This window comes from Saccopteryx leptura, chromosome 2 (genome assembly GCF_036850995.1).
Source record: "Saccopteryx leptura isolate mSacLep1 chromosome 2, mSacLep1_pri_phased_curated, whole genome shotgun sequence".
In the NCBI taxonomy this organism is placed as follows: Eukaryota; Metazoa; Chordata; class Mammalia; order Chiroptera; family Emballonuridae; genus Saccopteryx; species Saccopteryx leptura.
In genome coordinates this window covers 338,066,632-338,084,806 of record NC_089504.1, presented here as the reverse complement: position 1 = coordinate 338,084,806, position 18,175 = coordinate 338,066,632, and the positions used below count along the sequence as shown (strand labels likewise).

The window sequence follows — 18,175 nt, the reverse complement described above, 5'->3', positions numbered from 1 at the left end:
AGAGCCACTCTAGCGCCTGAGGCAGAGGCCATGGAGCCAACCTCAGCGCCCCGGCCATCTTTGCTCCAATGGAGCCTCGGCTGCAAAAGGGGAAGAGAGAGACAGAGAGGAAGGAGAGGGGAGGGGTGGAGAAACAAATGGGCGCCTCTCCTGTGTGCCCCGGCCGGGAATCGAACCCGGGACTTCCCCTCGCCAGGCCGATGCTCCACCACTGAGCCAACCAGCCAGGGCCACTAGCAGACTTTTAAAGAAATATTTCTAACTAACATTAGAAGCTTTTCAAAATATTTTAACCAAATTAGATGTAAACAGTGTTACCTACCACTTGTAGTAAGGATTACAGGTCTTTTAGTTGTTGCCATGAAAGTTTTGACTGCGTTCAAAAACCCAGCATCTTCTTCAAAAATTACATCAACCTAAGAACCATTTATTAAAATATTAATGCACTGAGTAACAATATACTTACTGAATATAGTAGATAAAAATGTCTGTTAGAGATAAAATTTTTAAATTTATGAACAGTATGAATTAAGCCCATGCTAAAATCTTACACTGTCTTATATTAGAAAGAGTGAAAATATTATCAAACATTATAAGCAAAGAAATGCAGTCACCCAAAACTGAATAAGTATGACTCAGAATAATTTCAAAAATCATTAAAAAAAATTAATAGCCCTGGATTGCATTAATCCTCTTCATGAAAAATTATTCTATGGTTGACAGTTTCACTTGTTTTCATTTCAAATAGTTACATGTAAGTATTTCTGACTTTCTTGGTTATTTTACAATAATTTACAGTAACATATATGGTAACCTTTAGAATAAGTTTTTATCATGAGATATCACAAATGTATACCTCCGCAGGCCTACCTCTTCAAAAAGAATTAAAGAAGTTGCATTTTTCCTGTTGGATTCTTCAGCTCCAAATTCTTTGACATTTGACTTGGTTGTGTTTGTAGATTTAGTCTGAATAATTTGTTTCTGTTCAAAAAAATTTTTGATTCCTGCATAAATAAAATATTAATATTTTATATCACATCAATTTTTAATAGAATACTGGATAGTTCCACAGAATATGCTCAAACTGAAATCCCCTATCAAAACTGAAACAAAAGTCTGGCCTGCGTTGGCAGAGTGGATAAATCGTCAATTCAGAATGTTGAGGTCACCAGTTCGAAACCTTGTGCTTGCCCGGTTCAGAGCATATACAACAAGTAAGCAATGAACAACCAAAGTGAAGCAACTTAAGTTGAAACTTTTCTCTCTTCCTACTCTGTAAAATCAATAAAAATAAAATCTAAAACACAAACAAAACAAAGGAAAAAAAACTGAAACAAAATATCAAAACTCCTAAATGTAGGACCTTCAGCATAGCTGAAGTTTGTTTGTTTATTTATTTATTTATTTATTTATTTTTACAGAGACAGAGTGAGTCAGAGAGAGGGATAGACAGGGACAGACAGACAGGAATGGAGAGAGATGAGAAGCATCTATCATTAGTTTTTCATTGCGCATTGCAACACCTTAGCTGTTCATTGATTGCTTTCTCATACGTGCCTTGACCACGGGCCTTCAGCAGACCAAGCAACCCCTTGCTGGAGCCAGCAACCTTGGGTTCAAGTTGGTGGGCTTTTGCTCAAACCAGATGAGCCCGCACTCAAGCTGGCGACCTCGGGGTCTCGAACCTGGGTCCTCTGCATCCCAGTTCAACGCTCTATCCACTGCGCCACCGCCTGGTCAGGCTTTTAATTTTATTTTATTCGTTTTTTAGAGAGAGAGAGAGAGAGGGAGAGAGAAACACAGAGAGGGAGAGAGAGGAGAGAGAGAGACAGAGAGAGAGAAGGGGGAGGAGCTGGAAGCATCAACTCCCATATGTGCGTTGACCAGGCAAGCCCAGGGTTTCAAACCAGCAACCTCAGCATTTCCAGGTCAACGTTTTATTCACTGCACCACCACAGGTCAGAGCATAGCTGAAGTTTAATAAACAGCAATAGGAGCCCTGGCTAGATAGCTTGGTTGGTTAGAGCAGTGGTCCCCAAACTCCAGGCCTCGGACTGGTACTGGTCCACAGAGAAAGAATAAATAACATGAGACGTTGTCAGAATAACAAATTTAAATACAGCCTGAATAATGAGGACATGCTTGTTCCTCCTTTAACTTAGCCCAATAAATATCGTAAGTTTGACAATTATATTTAAAAATACCACAGTTTTTACACCGGCTGCAAAATTTTATTTTGTGCATTTATCCGTCCCACCTTAAAGGCCGGTCCATGAAAATATTTTCTGACATTAAACCGGTCCATGGCCCAAAAAAGGTTTGGGACCACTGGGTTGGAGCAGTGTCCCAATATACAGAGGTCCTGGTCAGGACACATACAGGAGCAGATCAATATTTCTGTCTCTCTGTCTCTTTCTCTCTTCCTTCCTGCCTAAAATCAATACAATAAAAATTTAAACGTAAACAGCAAATCATGAAATATGATCATATTTTTATGTATCAGCATTAATATTAAAACTCAAAATTATTTTGTCAACTTAATGTCCTACCTTTATTATTTTCCAGAATTTCTTCTATTTCTTCATTATTTTTTGGCTTGGAAGATACTTTAAAATAATTTGCTAAATGTTTAGGTGGAAGTGCTCGCTTTGGTCTACTACTCTGTGGTGATGATGGTGGAGGAATTTTCCTGGGTGATGTAAGAACTTTCTTAGGGGAACTTAATTTTTCTGCCAAAAACAAATTACACATAAAGATAAATGTTCTAAAGATTAAAAAACAGCAAAATTGACTTACCCACATGCTATATTTCTACATAAATCAAATATACAGACATTTTCTTTCATTCTTCTTACATTCAAATACTCAATAGCCAAATGTTACTGTATGGTTTGTTATTCTATCAGTAGAGAAGGTAAAACCAGTCATTTGGAAAAGACACCCCTTTCAAAGAAATATTCATTCTTGAAGCAAATAAGGTTCATAATCCCTACATTCACTTTTTTTTACACCTCTGTGATCTCAGAAAAGGCTGGAGAAAAAGTGATTAACAGTACAAACTGAGCATATTCCATAATATTGTTGTCCAACTTCAACTTAACCCTCCAGTAAATTGATATTGCAAATAAAGAATATTTTTTAGAGATGCTATGGAGAATGGATACAAAGTTTAAAAATAAGTGATTAATCCCTCCCCTCACTGGAAGCTGATGGCACCCAACTTTAATTCCAGAATATGTTCTTTTTTTTTTCTTGTTTGCAGTATCATACATGATCATTAAACTGCTGCTAGAATGTTCACACCTGTTACTGCAAATTCAAAACCCAGTAATAGCTCCTGGGGAATTTACTTTAGGTCAGGATAGGGCTCGCTGGTACCAGGCTGCACCCACAACTAGGCAGGTTCAGCAACACAGGAGCCTTTCCCCAGACCATCAGAATATGTTCTATCTTCACTCTTAAGTACCATGACTCAGTGCTCACATGTCCTAAATATTTTCACATGGCCTTGGCACAGAATCTTCTTCACATACTAGCACATGGGTTCAATTCCATGACCGTGTCCTACTCTTTTTATGAACCCTCTCTCTGCACAGATCTTATCATTAATTCTGTATCTTAGAGGTGTTTGAAAAACTTACTGAAAATTCTGAGTTTGAAAAAATTATCACAGACTTCATTATCATTTCATAAAAATGGGGTATTTTAACACAGGGTAAGTAAGGAATGCATTATCTTAAAATAACATATCTCAGGAAGAAACATACACACAGACTAAATAAAAGGGATGAAAAAGGTATTTCATATAAGTGGAAATGAAATAAAGGCTGGGGTAGCAATATTTATATCTGACAAAATAGACTTTAAAACAAAGGCTATAGCCCGACCAGGCAGTGGCGCAGTGGATAAAGTGTCGGACTGGGATGCCGAAGACCCAGGTTCGAGACCCCGAGGTCGCCAGCTTGAGCGTGAGCTCATCTGGTTTGAGCAAAAATCCATCAGCTTGGACCCAAGGTCGCTGGCTCGAGCAAGGGGTTACTTGGTCTGCTGAAGGCCCACAGTCAAGGCACATATGAGAAAGCAATCAATGAACAACTAAGGTGTCGCAATGCGCAACGAAAAACTAATGATTGATGCTTCTCATCTCTCTGTTCCTGTCTGTTTGTCCCTGTCTATCCCTCACTTTGACTCTCTCTCTGTCTCTATAAAATAAATAAATAAATAAAAATTAAAAAATAAATAAAAAATAAAACAAAGGCTATATATAGTAAGGGCAAAAAAGGACACTACATAATGATAACAGGAGCAATCCAACAACAGGATATAACCCTTGTAAACACTTACGCACCCAACATAGGAGAACCTAAACATGTAAAGCAAATCTTATATTTTTTATTTATCGATTTAAGAGAAAGTGGGAGGGAGGGAGGGAAAGAGACAGATAGACAGAGAGAAACATTAATTTGTTGTTCCAGATATTTACGCATTCATTGGTTGATTCTTGTACGTGCCCTGACCAGGGAACAAACCTGCAAACTTGATTTATCAAGATGACACTCCAACCAATTGAACTACTCAGCCAGATATAAAGCAAATTTTTATGGGCATGAAGAGAGAGATCAAAAGCAATACAGTCATACTAGGGAATTTTAACACCCCACTGACATCAATAGACAGATTCTCCAGGCGGAAAATCAATAAGGAAATGGCAGCCTTAAATGACACAGCAGATCAGATGATTTGAATTGATACCTTCAGAGCATTTCACTCCAAAGAAACAGAATACACATTCTTTTCAAATGCACGTGGAACGTTTTGTAGGATAGACCACATGTTAGGATATAAATCAAGTCTCAATAAATTTAAGATTAAAATCATATCAAGCATCTTCTCTAACCATAATGGTATGAAACCAGGAAGTCAATGACAAGAAAAAAATCTACAAAACACGGAAGACATAGAGGTTAAATAACATGTTACTAAACAATGAATGGCTTAAAAATGAGATCAAGAAACAAATCAAGGCCCTGGCCAGTTGGCTCAGTGGTAGAGCGTCAGCCTGGCGTGCAGGAGTCCCGGGTTCGATTCCCGGCCAGGGCACACAGGAGAAGCGCCCATCTGCTTCTCCACTCCTCTCCCTCTCTTTCATCTCTGTCTCTCTCTTCCCCTCCTGCAGCCAAGACTCCATTGGAGCAAAGTTGACCCGGGTGCTGAGGATGGCTCCATGGCCTCTGCCTCAGGCGCTAGAATGGCTCTGGATGCAACAGAGCAGTGCCCCAGATGGGCAGAGCATCGCCCTCTGGTGGGCATGCTGGGTGGATTCCGGTCAGGCGCATGCGGGAGTCTGTCTGACTGCCTCCCCATTTCCAACTTCAGAAAAATACAAAAAAAAAAGAAAAGAAAGAAAAAAGAAACAAATCAAAATATACCTTGAAACAAATGAAAACAAGAACACAAAATTTATGGGACACAGTAAAAAGAGCCTTAAAGGGAAATTCATAGCACTACAGGCTGATCTCAAGACACAAGAAAACTCTCAAACACTCTAACTTAAAAAAGAACAAGAAAGTCCAAAGTGAAGAGAAGAAAGAAAAACATCAGAGCAGGAAAAAAAAAATTCTAAAAAAAATCAATATAAAAGATCAGTAAAACCAAGAGCTGGTTCTTTGAAAAAAAATTGACAAACTTTTAACCAAATTCATCAAGAAAAAAGAGAGAGGACACAAATAAATTAAATCAGAAATTAAAGAGAAGTAAAAACTAACACCAAAGAAATACAAAAAATTGTAGGAAAATATTACCAATAACTATATGACAATAAATTGAACAATCTGGACAAAATGGATAAATTTCTCAAAATAATCTTCTAAAACTGAATCAGAAAGAATCAGAGAATCTGAATAGACCCATTAGAACTAATGAAATTGAAGCAATAATAAAAAAAACTCCCAACAAACAAAAGTCCTGGACCAGATGGCTTTCACAGGTGAATTTTACCAAACAATCAAAGAACACTTATCCTTCTCAAATGATACAAAAACTTTCAAGAGGAGGGAAGACTCCCAAGCTCATTTTATGAAACTAGCATGATCCTAACTTCAAAACCAGATAAAGACACTTGAAGAAAAGAAAATTATAGGCCAATATCCTAAGGAAAATAGATACTAAAATTCCCAACAAAGTATTAGCAAATAAGATCCAGTAATACATTAAAAGATCATATACAGTATCATGGTCAAGTGGAATTTATCCTGGGCATTCAAGGTTGGTACAATATCCACAAACCAATAAATGTAATACACCACATAAACAAATGGATAAAAACAACATAATCAGGCCCTCGCTGGTTGGTTCAGTGGTAGACTGTCGGCCTGGCATGTGGATGTCCTGGGCTCGATACCTGGTCAGGGCACACAGGAGAAGCAACCATCTGCTTCTCCACCCACCTCTCCTTTCTCTCTCTCTCTCTCTTCCCCTCCTACAGTCATGGCTGACTGATTCAAGTGCATCAGCCCCAGGTGCCAAGGATGGCTCCGTGGAGCCTCCACCTCAGGTGCTAAAAATAGATCGGTTGCAAGCATGGCCCCATATGGGCAGAGCATTGGCCGCAGAGGGGGTTGCCAGGTGGATCCCCATCGGGGCATATACAGGAGTCAGTCTCTCTATCTCCTCTCCTCTCACTTGGAAAAGAAAAAAACATATAATCATATCCAGATGTAGAAAAATAATTTAATACAATCCAGCATCCATTTATGATAAAAACTCTCAGCAAAATGGGAATAGATGGATCATATCTCAACGTAATAAAGGTCATATATGACAAACCCACAGCCAACACCATACTCAACAGGAGAAAACTATAAGCATTTCCCTTAAGATCAGGAACAAAACAGGGATGTCCGCTTTTACCAACTCATATTCACTATAGTACTGGAAGATCTAGCCACATCAATCAGATAAGAAGAAGAAATAAAAGACATCCAAATTAGAAAGAAAGAAGTAAAACTGTCATTATTTGCAGATGACATGATACTGTATATAAAGAACCCTAAAGATTCCACCAAAAACCTAGTGGAACTGATAAATGAGTTCAGTAATGTAGCAGGATATAAAATAAGTATCCAGAAATCAGTTGTACCTTATATATACCAATAATAAACTATCAGAAAGTGAAACTAAGAAAATAATGCCATTTACAATTAGATTCAAAAAGTACCCAGGGGCCCTGGCCAGTTGCCTCAGCGGTACAGCATCGGCCTGGCGTGTGGAAGTCCAGGGTTCAATTCCAAGCCAGGGCACACAGGAGAAGTGCCCATCTGCTTCTCCACCCTTCCCGCTCTCCTTTCCTTCTATCTCTCTCTTCCCCTCCTGCAGCCAAGGCTCCATTTGAGCAAAGATGGCCTGGGTGCTGAGGATGGCTCCATGGCCTCTGCCTCAGCCACTAGAATGGCTCCTGTAGTAAAGAGCAATGGCCCAGATGGGCAGAGCATTGTACCCTAGTGGGCACTGCCAGGTGGATCCCTGTCAGGCACATGTGGGAGTCTGTCTGTCTGCCTCCCTGCTTCTTACTTCGGAAAAATACAAAAAAAAATTAAATAAATAAATATATAAATATGTAAATATATAAATAAAAAAGAAGAAGTACCTAGCAATAGCCTGACCTGTGGTGGCACACTGGATAAAACGTCCACCTAGAACACTGAGGTGGCCAGTTTAAAACCCTGGGCTTGCCTAATCAAGGCACATACAGAAAGAGCTACTATGAGTTGATGCTTCCTGTTTCTGTCCCCCCTGCTTCAATCTCTCCTTTCCTGTCTCTAAAAATCAATAAATAAAAAATTTTAAAAATAAATAAATGTATCTAGGAATATAATTAACCAAGGATATAAAAGACCTGCACTCAGAAAATTATAAGACAGTGCCGAAAGAAACTGAAGATAAAAATAAATGGAAGCATATACCGTGTACCTGGATAGGAAAAATTAACATCAGTAAAGGGTCCATACTACACAAAGCAATCTCTAGAGTTCATGCACTCCTATCAAGATGCCAATGGTATATTTCACAGAACTAAAATTAAGTATTCCAAAAATGTATATGGAACCAACCACAAAGACCCCAAACAGCCACAACAATCTTGAGAAAGAGAACAAAGCCGAAGGAATCATGCTACCTGATATCAAACTATACTAAAAATTCATGGCAATCAAAGCAGCATGGTACTGGCATAAACATATATAAATCAATGGAACAGAATAGAGAGCAGAGAAATAAACCTAAGCTTTTATGGTAAATTAATATTTGACAAAGGAAATAAAAACATACAATGGGGTAAAGACAGTATATTTAATACATGCTGTTGGGAAAACTGAATAAATACATGCAAAAAAGGAAACGAGATTACCTTACACGCTACACAAGAACAAACTCAAAATGGATTAAAGACTTAAATATTAGACTCGAAACCATAAAAATCCTAGAAGAAAACAGGCAGTAAAAATCTTGGACATTTCTTATAGCAATATTTTTTCTGATATATCTCCTAGGGAAAGAGAAAAAGAAGGTAAGAGAAACAAACAGGACTGTATCAAACTAAAAAGATTTGAACAGCAAAGGAATCCATCAACAAAATGAAAAGACAACCCACTGAATGGGAGAACATATTTAACTATGATACATCTGATAAGGGGTTAATATAAAAAGTTTACAAAGAACTTAGGAAACTCAACAGCAAAAAAATAAAAATTTTAAAATGGGCAAAGGACCTGAATAGACACATCTGCAAAAAGAATAAACAGATGGCCAACAGACACACAAAAAAGATGCTCAATGTTACTAATCATCAGAGACACGCAATTTTTTCTTTTCCCAATAGAGAAATAGAGAGAAAATAGATCCTGACAAGGTTCCACTCGGCAAACCCCATCTGTGGCTGATGCTCTGCCCACCTAGGGCTATGCTTGAAACCAAGCTATTTTTAAAAATTTATTTTTATTTATTTATTCATTTTAGAGAAGAGAGAGAGAGAGAGAAAGAGAGAGAAAGAAAGAGAGAGAGAGAGAGAGAGAGAGAGAAGGGGAAAGGAGCAGGAAGCCTCAACTCCCACATGTGCCTTGACCGGGCAAGCCCAGGGTTTTGAACCGGCGACCTCAGTGTTCCAGGTCGACGCTTGCTCCACTGCACCACCACAGGTCAGGCCGAAACCAAGCTATTTTTAGTGCCTGAGGTAGAGGCTCCCCAGAGCCATCCTCAGCACTCAGGGCCAATGTGCCTGAACCAATTGAGCCATGGCTGTGGGAGGAGAAGAGAAAGAAAGAGAGAAAGAGAGAGAAGGAGGAAGGGGAAGGGTGGAGAAGAAGATGGTTGCTTCTCCTGCGTACCCTGATAAGGAATTAAAGCCAGGATATCCACATGCTGGACCAATGCTCTACTGTGGAGCCAACTGGCCAGGACTGAGAAATGCAAACTAAAACCACAATAGGACATCACCTCACACTTGTCAAAATGATTATTACCAATAAATCAACAAATGTTGGTAAGGATGTGGAGAAAAGGGAACTCTCATGCACTGTTGATAGGAATGCAGATTGTGCAGCCACTGTGGAAAGCAGTATGGAGTTACCCCAAAAAACTAAACCTGCCCTGGCCGGTTGGCTCAGCGGTAGAGCGTCGGCCTAGCATGCGGAGGACCCGGGTTCGATTCCCGGCCAGGGCACACAGGAGAAGCGCCCATTTGCTTCTCCACCCCTCCGCCGCGCTTTCCTCTCTGTCTCTCTCTTCCCCTCCCGCAGCCAGGGCTCCATTGGAGCAAAGATGGCCCGGGCGCTGGGGATGGCTCTGTGGCCTCTGCCTCAGGCGCTAGAGTGGCTCTGGTCGCAACATGGCGATGCCCAGGATGGGCAGAGCATCGCCCCCTGGGGGGCAGAGCGTCGCCCCATGGTAGGTGTGCCGGGTGGATCCCGGTCGGGCGCATGCGGGAGTCTGTCTGACTGTCTCTCCCTGTTTCCAGCTTCAGAAAAATGAAAAAAAAAAACAAAAACCACAAAACTAAACCTGCCTTATGACCAGCAATTCCACTTCTGGGAATATACCTGAAGAAACTCAAAACACTAATCTGAAAAAATATATACACCCCTATATTCACTGCAGTGTTATTTACAATAGCCTGGATTTGCAAACAGCCCAAATATCCATCAGTAGGTGAGTGGATAAAATAGCTGTGGTACATTCACACAAGGGAGTACTACTTGGCTGTAAAAAAAAAAGAAGGAAATCTTACCCTTTGCAACAATATGGATGTACTTGAAGATTATTATACTGAGTGAAGTAATTCCATCAAAGAAAGACAAGTACCATATGAATTCACTTACAGGTGAAATCTAATGAACAGCATAAACAAACTAACAAAACAAACAGATTCACAAAGACAGAACACATGGACAGCTATCAGAAAGAAGGGGACTTAGGGGGCTGGGTAAAAAAGGTGAAGGGACTAAGCAAAACAACACACCTCATAGACACGGACAACAGTATGGTGATTAGCACAGGGAAAGGGGGGTGGCAAGAGGCGGAACAGAGTAACGGGGGGATAAATGGTGATGAAAGATGACTTGACTTGAGGTGGTGAACACACAGTGCAATATATAGATGATGTATTAAAGAAATTCATACCTGGAACCTGTATAAGTCTATTAACCAATGTCACCCCAATAAGTCAATAAAAAAAATTATTTTTTTTTTTGTATTTTTCCGAAGCTGGAAACGGGGAGAGACAGTCAGACAGACTCCCACATGCGCCCGACCGGGATCCACCCAGCACGCTCACCAGGGGCGAAGCTCTGCCCACCAGGGGGCGAAACTCTGCCCCTCCCGGGCATCGCTCTGTCGCGACCAGAGCCACTCTAGCGCCTGGGGCAGAGGCCAAGGAGCCATCCCCAGTGCACGGGCCATCTTTGCTCCAATGGAGCCTCGCTGCGGGAGGGGAAGAGAGAGACAGAGAGGAAGGAGGGGGGGGGGTGGAGAAGCAGATGGGCCCTTCTCCTGTGTGCCCTGGCTGGGAATCGAACCCGGGACCCCTGCACTCCAGGCCGACGCTCTACCACTGAGCCAACCGACCAGGGCAAAAAATATTTTTTTAAAAAGACTTTAGGTCCTTGCTGGTTGACTCACTGTTAGAGTGTCCGCCCAGTGTGTGAATATCCCAAGTTTGATTCCTGGCCAGGGCACACAGAAGCGCTCATCTGCTTCTCCACCTCTCCCCCTCTCCTCTCTCTATCTCTCCCTCTCTTCTCCTTCCCTCCTGCAGCAGCCATGGCTCAACTGGCATGAGTTGGCCACAGGCCCTAAGGATGGCTCTCCATGGCTTCCACCTCAGGTGCTAAAAAATGGTTCTAGTTGCAATGGAGCAAGGGACCCAGATGGGCAGACCAACGCCCCTTAGTGGGCTTGCTGGGTGGATCCCGGTAGAGGCACATGAAAGTCTGTCTCTGCCTCCCCTCCTCTCACTAAAATAAAAAATAAGTAAATAAATAAAAATAAGACTTTCAATATAATGCAATAAAGGACAGTGGATACCTGAGAGACAATAAACAAGGAGGGACCTATGGACTGTGTAGCTTGTTGAATTTCCAGGCCCCAGTGAGAAGGAGGAATCCAGTCCAGAAGTGTCACCAAGTTGTGGAGACTAAACTAGGAGTACTGGAAAGTCAAGGGAGATAGAGTTCATCTGGCAGAATACCAAGGAGAAGAGAGCTATACCGAAAATTCTGAAAAATCTACAGAAGTTCCTCAAGTCTTTTTTTTTTTTGGTGACAGAGAGAGTTAGAGAGAGGGACAGACAGGCAGATAGGAAGGGCGAGATATGAGAAGCATCAATTATTCGATGTGGTATCTTAGTTGTTCATTGACTGCTTTCTCATATGTGCCTTGACTGGGGGGCTCCAGCAGACTGAGTGATCCCTTGCTCAAGCCAGCAACCTTGGGTCCAAGCTGGTGAGCCTTGCGCAAACCAGATGAGTCCGCCCTCAAACTGGCGACCTCAGGGTCTCGAACCTGGGTCCTCCGCATCCCAGTCCAATGCTCTATCCACTGCGCCACCACCTGGTCAGGCTAAATTTTTATTCTTAGATATTATTTTTCAAAAGGGGTATTACAAAGAAAATAATTTACTTACTTGGTGACTTGCCTATGTTATAGCTATTAAAGAAACAAGGCTTTTGTGAGTTCACACTTTGTTTGTCTACTTGATGGGACTGAGTCGCTTCCTTCAGCTGAGATAGAATTTGTCTCCCACTGCGCTGAGAAGAGGCATTCACTTCAAATATCTAAAGAAAGAATATATGAAAAAAGGCAGAATTTATATTTTCCTTTATAATTTTTCCATTGATTTGAGAGGAAGGGAGAGAGATTTGGGTGGGGAGAGAAGAGAGACAGAAGCATCAACTCGTTGTTCCACTTAGCTGTTCCATTTAGATGTGCATTCATTGACTGTTTCTCATACATGCTCTGACCAGGGATTGAACCAGCGACCTCAGTGGGCCAGGATGACGCTTTATCCACAAAGCAACCAGGCCAGGGCCAGTTTATGTTTTCTTTTAATTCAAGAGCAATTACTACATTAACATGGTTGCACTGTAGCTATGACTAACCTTAAATCCCAGCTCCTGAGCACAAGCATACACCGCGGCGGTTTTCCCCACTCCTGTTGGCCCTGTTATAAGGACAGTATTGCAAAGACGACTCTCTTCTTCATCTGAACTGCCTTTAAAGTCAGTTCTATCCAACAGATCTGAAAAATTATTCAAATGCACATAAAATAATAATTGCTTAGTACCTCACCAAACCCGATAATCAAATCCCACAAACTTCTTGCCAATAAGTTCTGGAAATTTAATGTGTAAAAACTAAAACACCATATATAAAATATAAATAAGAAATTTTATAAGTTTTTGGCTAATCTAATTCTAAGTTTTCAGTGAAATGGGAAAGAAAATGACTCAAAATACCTTCTTGTTTCTCATCTCCTTTTCCCTTCAAATTTTGTCTTTCTTCCAATTCAGCTCTTCTTTTCCAGTCTTTCAACCAACTGCCATCAGAAAATATATATTAGTAAAAATAATACACAGAATAGAGATAGATTATATGTGCAAGGATATTTATTGCAACATTGTTTATATTAGCCTCCAAAAGGAAAAAATCATATCAGTAGAGGGAAAGATACATTATGGTACATCCATAAAGAAACCAATACACAGCCTGACCTGTGGTAGATAAAGCCTCCACCTTGGAGTGCTGAGTCACCAAACCCTGAGCTTGCCCCTGAGAAGCAACTATAATGAGTTGATGCTTCCTGCTCTTCCCCAACCCCCTTTCTTCCTCTCTGAAATCAATATATAAAATCTTAAAAAATAATAATAATAATAATACAGAGCAACTGAAAAGAATTGTTAGATTGTGTAATAACATGAATGATGCCTAATACATAATGCTAAGCATCTGGTCTAAAGCTAGACTACCTGAATTTAAATTCTAGTTCCATCACGTCTACTTGTGTGACCTTAATACTCAACCTCTCCAGGCTCCATCATCAAGGAGAAAAGAACAGTATTTACACCCTCTTGTTCTCAAGATTAAATGACCTAAGGACAATGCAAGTACTTAGCACAGTGCCAAGCTCAAGGTGTTAACTATTATTGTGGGTTGCGATTTCTTATGTAAAATCCTTTGGGCCAGGGGGTTTTAGAATTCAGAATATTCCAGATATTAGAAAGGTTGCCCTGGCAGGATAGCTTGGTTAGAGCATTGTCCAGAAGCACAGATGTTGCTGGTTCGATCCCCGCAACGGGCACATTCAGGAACAGATGTTTCTGTCTCCCTCCCTTTCTCTAAAATCAATAAAATAAACATTTAAAAAATAAAAAGGTAATCTGCCCTGGACAGGTAGCTCAGTTGGTTAGAGCACTGTCCCAATTATGAAAAGGTTGTGGGTTTGATCCCTGGTCATGGCACATATAAGAATCAACCAATGAATGCAAGAATGAGTGCAACAGACTAACTGGTGGTGGCCCAGTGGATACAGCGTCACTTGGGACACTGAGATCCAGGTTCAAAATCCCAAGCTCTCCAGCTAGAGCATGAGCTAGTTCATCTGGCTGCAGCATAAGCTCATTTGGATTGAGCACAGGCTCACCACCTTGAAGCAGGGTCACTGGCTCAGCTGGAGCCCCCCAGTCAAGGAACACATGAGAAGCAATCAGTGAACAACTGTAGTGATACAACTATGAGTTTATGCTTCTCATTTCTCTCCCTTCCTGTCTCTCTCACTAAAAAAAATAAATAAAAATAAAGTTGATATGCTTTCAGTTTTCAGAACTTTTTAAATGTGAGGATTGTAGACAAAGGCTTATGGACTTGAATTAGTAGTAATATGATCCCATTTGTTAGGAAAGAAGAAACTGATATATGCATAAATATTTTTCTGGAAGGTTTTACAAGAAACCTTTAATAATGGTTCTCTAAGGAAAAGAGAGAGATATTTACTTAAATTGTTCTTAAGATTTTACTATGTAATATATTACTTTATAACTTCTAGATTTTAGAATAAAAATTTAAAAACTAGATTCATAAACTACTTCTCAATTTTACCAACCTATGTAACTTTTTTATAGCTAGTTCATTGCCTATAAGTTCACTGGAGTTCTGAGGTTGATACTTTTCTGTCCAAAGCATGTCTTCAGTTCCAGAATCTAAAGGAAAAAATATACATTAAAGTATTTGTTTCTTCTCATGAACATCTATTCTTAGACATTTACATTTGTTTCATGTAAAAATAACTAATTATATACCATATTTACAAAATGCTAAAAAGGCAATTTCAAAACTTAATATTACATTTAAAATTCTTTACATTAAACTCCCCCTTAAAAACCACCATTGCCCTGGCTAGGTAGCTCAGTTGGTTAGAACATCATCCCAATACAACAAGGTTTGGGGGTTTGATCCCCAGTCAGGGCACATAAAAATATCAACCAATGAATGGATACATAAGTGGAACAACAAATCAATGTCACTCTCTCTCTCTCACCCACATCCTCTCTAAAATTAATAAAAAATAAAAATAAATAATAGACTTGCTATACAAACATCAAAACATACTCTAAAGCTACATATATAGATGAATAAACCAATTCAGTGGGATACTTTGAAAAAGCTAGAGATCCTGAATGGAAACACATCAGAAATATAAGTGTAAAATAATATGTATAGTATGATCTAAGTTTTTAAAAAAGCACATGTATTTACAGAAACACAGAAAGCGAAAGACCAAACACCAATCTGTTAATTGGATAATCTTTAAGACTTCCAATTATTTTATACATATATATTATTTGAATTTGCAATGAGTACATATTAAAAGAGAAGGGAAGTGACAAGTTAAAAAACAAAATAGGCCCTGGCCGGTTGGCTCAGCGGTAGAGCGTCGGCCTGGCGTGCGGGGGATCCAGGTTCGATTCCCGGCCAGGGCACACAGGAGAAGCGCCCATTTGCTTCTCCACTCCCCCCCCCCTCCTTCCTTTCTGTCTCTCTCTTCCCCTCCCGCAGCCAAGGCTCCACTGAAGCAAAGATGGCGCGGGCGCTGGGGATGGCTCCTTGGTCTCTGCCCCAGGCGCTAGAGAGGCTCTGGTCGCGGCAGAGCGATGACCCCGGAGGGGCAGAGTATCGCCCCCTGGTGGGCAGAGCATCGCCCCTGGTGGGCGTGCCGGGTGGATCCCGGTCGGGCGCATGCGGGAGTCTGTCTGACTGTCTCTCCCCGTTTCCAGCTTCAGAAAAATACAAAAAAAAAAATTGCCTGACCAGGTGGTGGCACAGTAGATAGAGCATCGGCCTGGGACACTGAGGACCCAGGTTCGAAAGCCCAAGGTCATAGGCCTGAGTGCAGGCTCACCAGCTTGAGCGTGGGGTCGCTGGCTTGAGCCCAAGGTCACTGGCTTGAGCAAGGGGTGACTGGTTCGGCTGGCACATATGTGAAAGCAATCGATGAACAACTAAGGTGCCGCAACTATGAGTTGATGTTTCTCATCTCTCTCCTTTCATATCTGTCTGTCCCTCTCTCTCACTAAAAAACAACAACAACAAAAATAGCCCTGGTCAGGTAGCTTGGTTGGCTGGAGCAGTGTCCTGATATGCCAAAGTTGTGGGTTTGATCCCCAATCAAGGCACATACAAGAATCAACCAATGAATGCATAAATAAATTGAACAAATTGATGTTTCTCTCTCTCCCCATTCCTCTTTCTAAAATTAATAAATAAAAATTTATAAAATATAAAAACTAAAACAACAAAAAGAGTTCTAGGACCAGAGGGAGAAAAACTAATTTACCAGAAATAGAAGATATTTCCAACGTAGATACTTTATCATCATCTGTTATCAAAACATCAGAATCTTCTGCTTCTGTTTCCACTTTACATGTTGTACTCAAAGCAGTTTGTTTCTTCCTGCATGTTTTAGAAAACAGACCCTTGGAAGAATCTAACGTTATCCCAGTAGAGTTGTTTCTTTTGTCAAGTTCTTTTGATTCCTCATTGATTATTTTTGGATTTTCTGAATAGTCATTTGGTTTCTTTCTTTTTGACTTACGATGTTTGGTTTCCACTCGTTTCCTTTTGGTTTCTTTTAGATTGACATTGGGCTCTGGTTGTAGACTTTCTATATGGGGAATAAGAGAAATGCATGTGCTTACTAATAAAAATATTTTAATATCTAATAATCTTTCTATTACTTTAAAACATCCAGTTGTCTTACTCTCAAAAGTGGCATACTGAAAGCAAGCTGAATCTCTTGTTATTTATATTGCCTTTGAACAAGCTTCATAAGTTCAAATTATCTCATTTAAGGCTTTCCTTAACATGCATTATTAATAGCTGTCTTGGAGTTGGCATCTCTGGACACCAGCCGGGCTAACCACTGTATTGCATGAGAATCTTTACTTCAGGTGAACAATTTCTCCCTGCTAACCATAAGCACCATCCCCTTCATGATAACCATTTCCAAGGGCCAATGCTTTAAACTCTTAGTGCTTTAAAAAGTGAAATGTTAACATAAATGATAATAATGATCACTAACCTTGTTTACGATGACATTCAGAGAGCACTTGATGCTCAGTTCGTTTTTTTAGAAGCAAAGTAAAATATTTCCTCAAAGAAAACTCAGGATTTGACCACCTAATTTCCTCCAACAAAAGATTTCTTACTTCTTCAGTAAAGTCTTTCCTTCTCTCTCTAAACTGAAATAAAGAATAAAATACTCAATAACTGACCCACATCATCTATTAACATTAAGCACAATACTGCCAACCACTATGTCTATATAATAGATTGATATTAGTTTTAGTCACTAAATGTAACCTTGATGGTGGCAATGTTACTAAATATAACTTTGAGCCTGACAAGGCGGTGGCACAGTGGATAGAGCGTCGGACTGGGACGCGGAGGACCCAGGTTTGAGATCCCGAGGTCGCCAACTTGAGCACGAGCTCATCTGGTTTGAGCAAGGCTCACCAGCATGAGTCCAAGGTCACTGGCTCAAGCAAAGGGTCACACTCCATCTACTGTAGCCCTGACAGTTAAGGCACATATGAGAAATCAATTAATGAACAACTAAGGTACTACAACAGAAGGTAGAGTCAGAAGAAGTGATTTCTACAAGTGAAATTAAAGACATGCTGGCAATGTGGGTGAAGCTTTAAGTTTCATTGAAAAGAAAGACCTGGAAAAAGTTTCAACTGGTCGTGCTTCAGCACTTTTTAATGACACTTTTTTGTCACATTTCCATAACATTTTAAAATGCAGGCAAAAGCAAACCTCTTTGGATAGATTGTTATTCAAAAGTCCTGCAAGTGAAAGTGCCGAAAGTGCAGCCAAAAAGGCAAAAACAGGTGATGATTAAATGAAAAATACATAATGTTAAGCTTAGGTTAAGTTTAAAGTTAAGAAAGTGCATTTTTTTACAATTAAGTTTTTGTGGTTTCATTTTAAGTAAAGAAAGTGCAGTTTTAGTTTTCTTTAAAGTAAAGAAAATGCAGTTTTAGTTTACATGTCTACAGTGCCCGCATCCCTTCCTCCCTCCCTCCTCCTCCGCCATTCACCTCCGTTAGCCGCATTCGTCTGTCTCCAAGGT

The 18,175-nt window shown here is 40.3% G+C and overlaps 1 protein-coding gene and 1 non-coding gene across 2 annotated transcripts in view; both read right to left on the bottom strand.

Annotated features, from left to right (window-relative positions):
• The window catches only part of ATAD5 (ATPase family AAA domain containing 5), a 59,245-nt gene that overhangs the window by 18,031 nt on the left and 23,039 nt on the right, over positions 1-18,175 (bottom strand). Inside the window, exons 9-17 of the mRNA XM_066363776.1 lie at positions 17,123-17,282; positions 16,379-16,705; positions 14,648-14,744; positions 13,005-13,084; positions 12,648-12,787; positions 12,173-12,323; positions 2,550-2,729; positions 871-1,004; positions 323-416 (exon numbers count right to left, since the gene is read on the bottom strand). Coding sequence (XP_066219873.1) covers positions 323-416; positions 871-1,004; positions 2,550-2,729; positions 12,173-12,323; positions 12,648-12,787; positions 13,005-13,084; positions 14,648-14,744; positions 16,379-16,705; positions 17,123-17,282 — 1,363 coding nt within the window. The remainder of the gene's footprint in view (positions 1-322; positions 417-870; positions 1,005-2,549; positions 2,730-12,172; positions 12,324-12,647; positions 12,788-13,004; positions 13,085-14,647; positions 14,745-16,378; positions 16,706-17,122; positions 17,283-18,175) is intronic.
• LOC136396119 (small Cajal body-specific RNA 16) lies at positions 3,251-3,435 on the bottom strand. Its single transcript, XR_010749537.1, has one exon. It is a non-coding gene; the product is annotated as a small Cajal body-specific RNA 16 (non-coding RNA).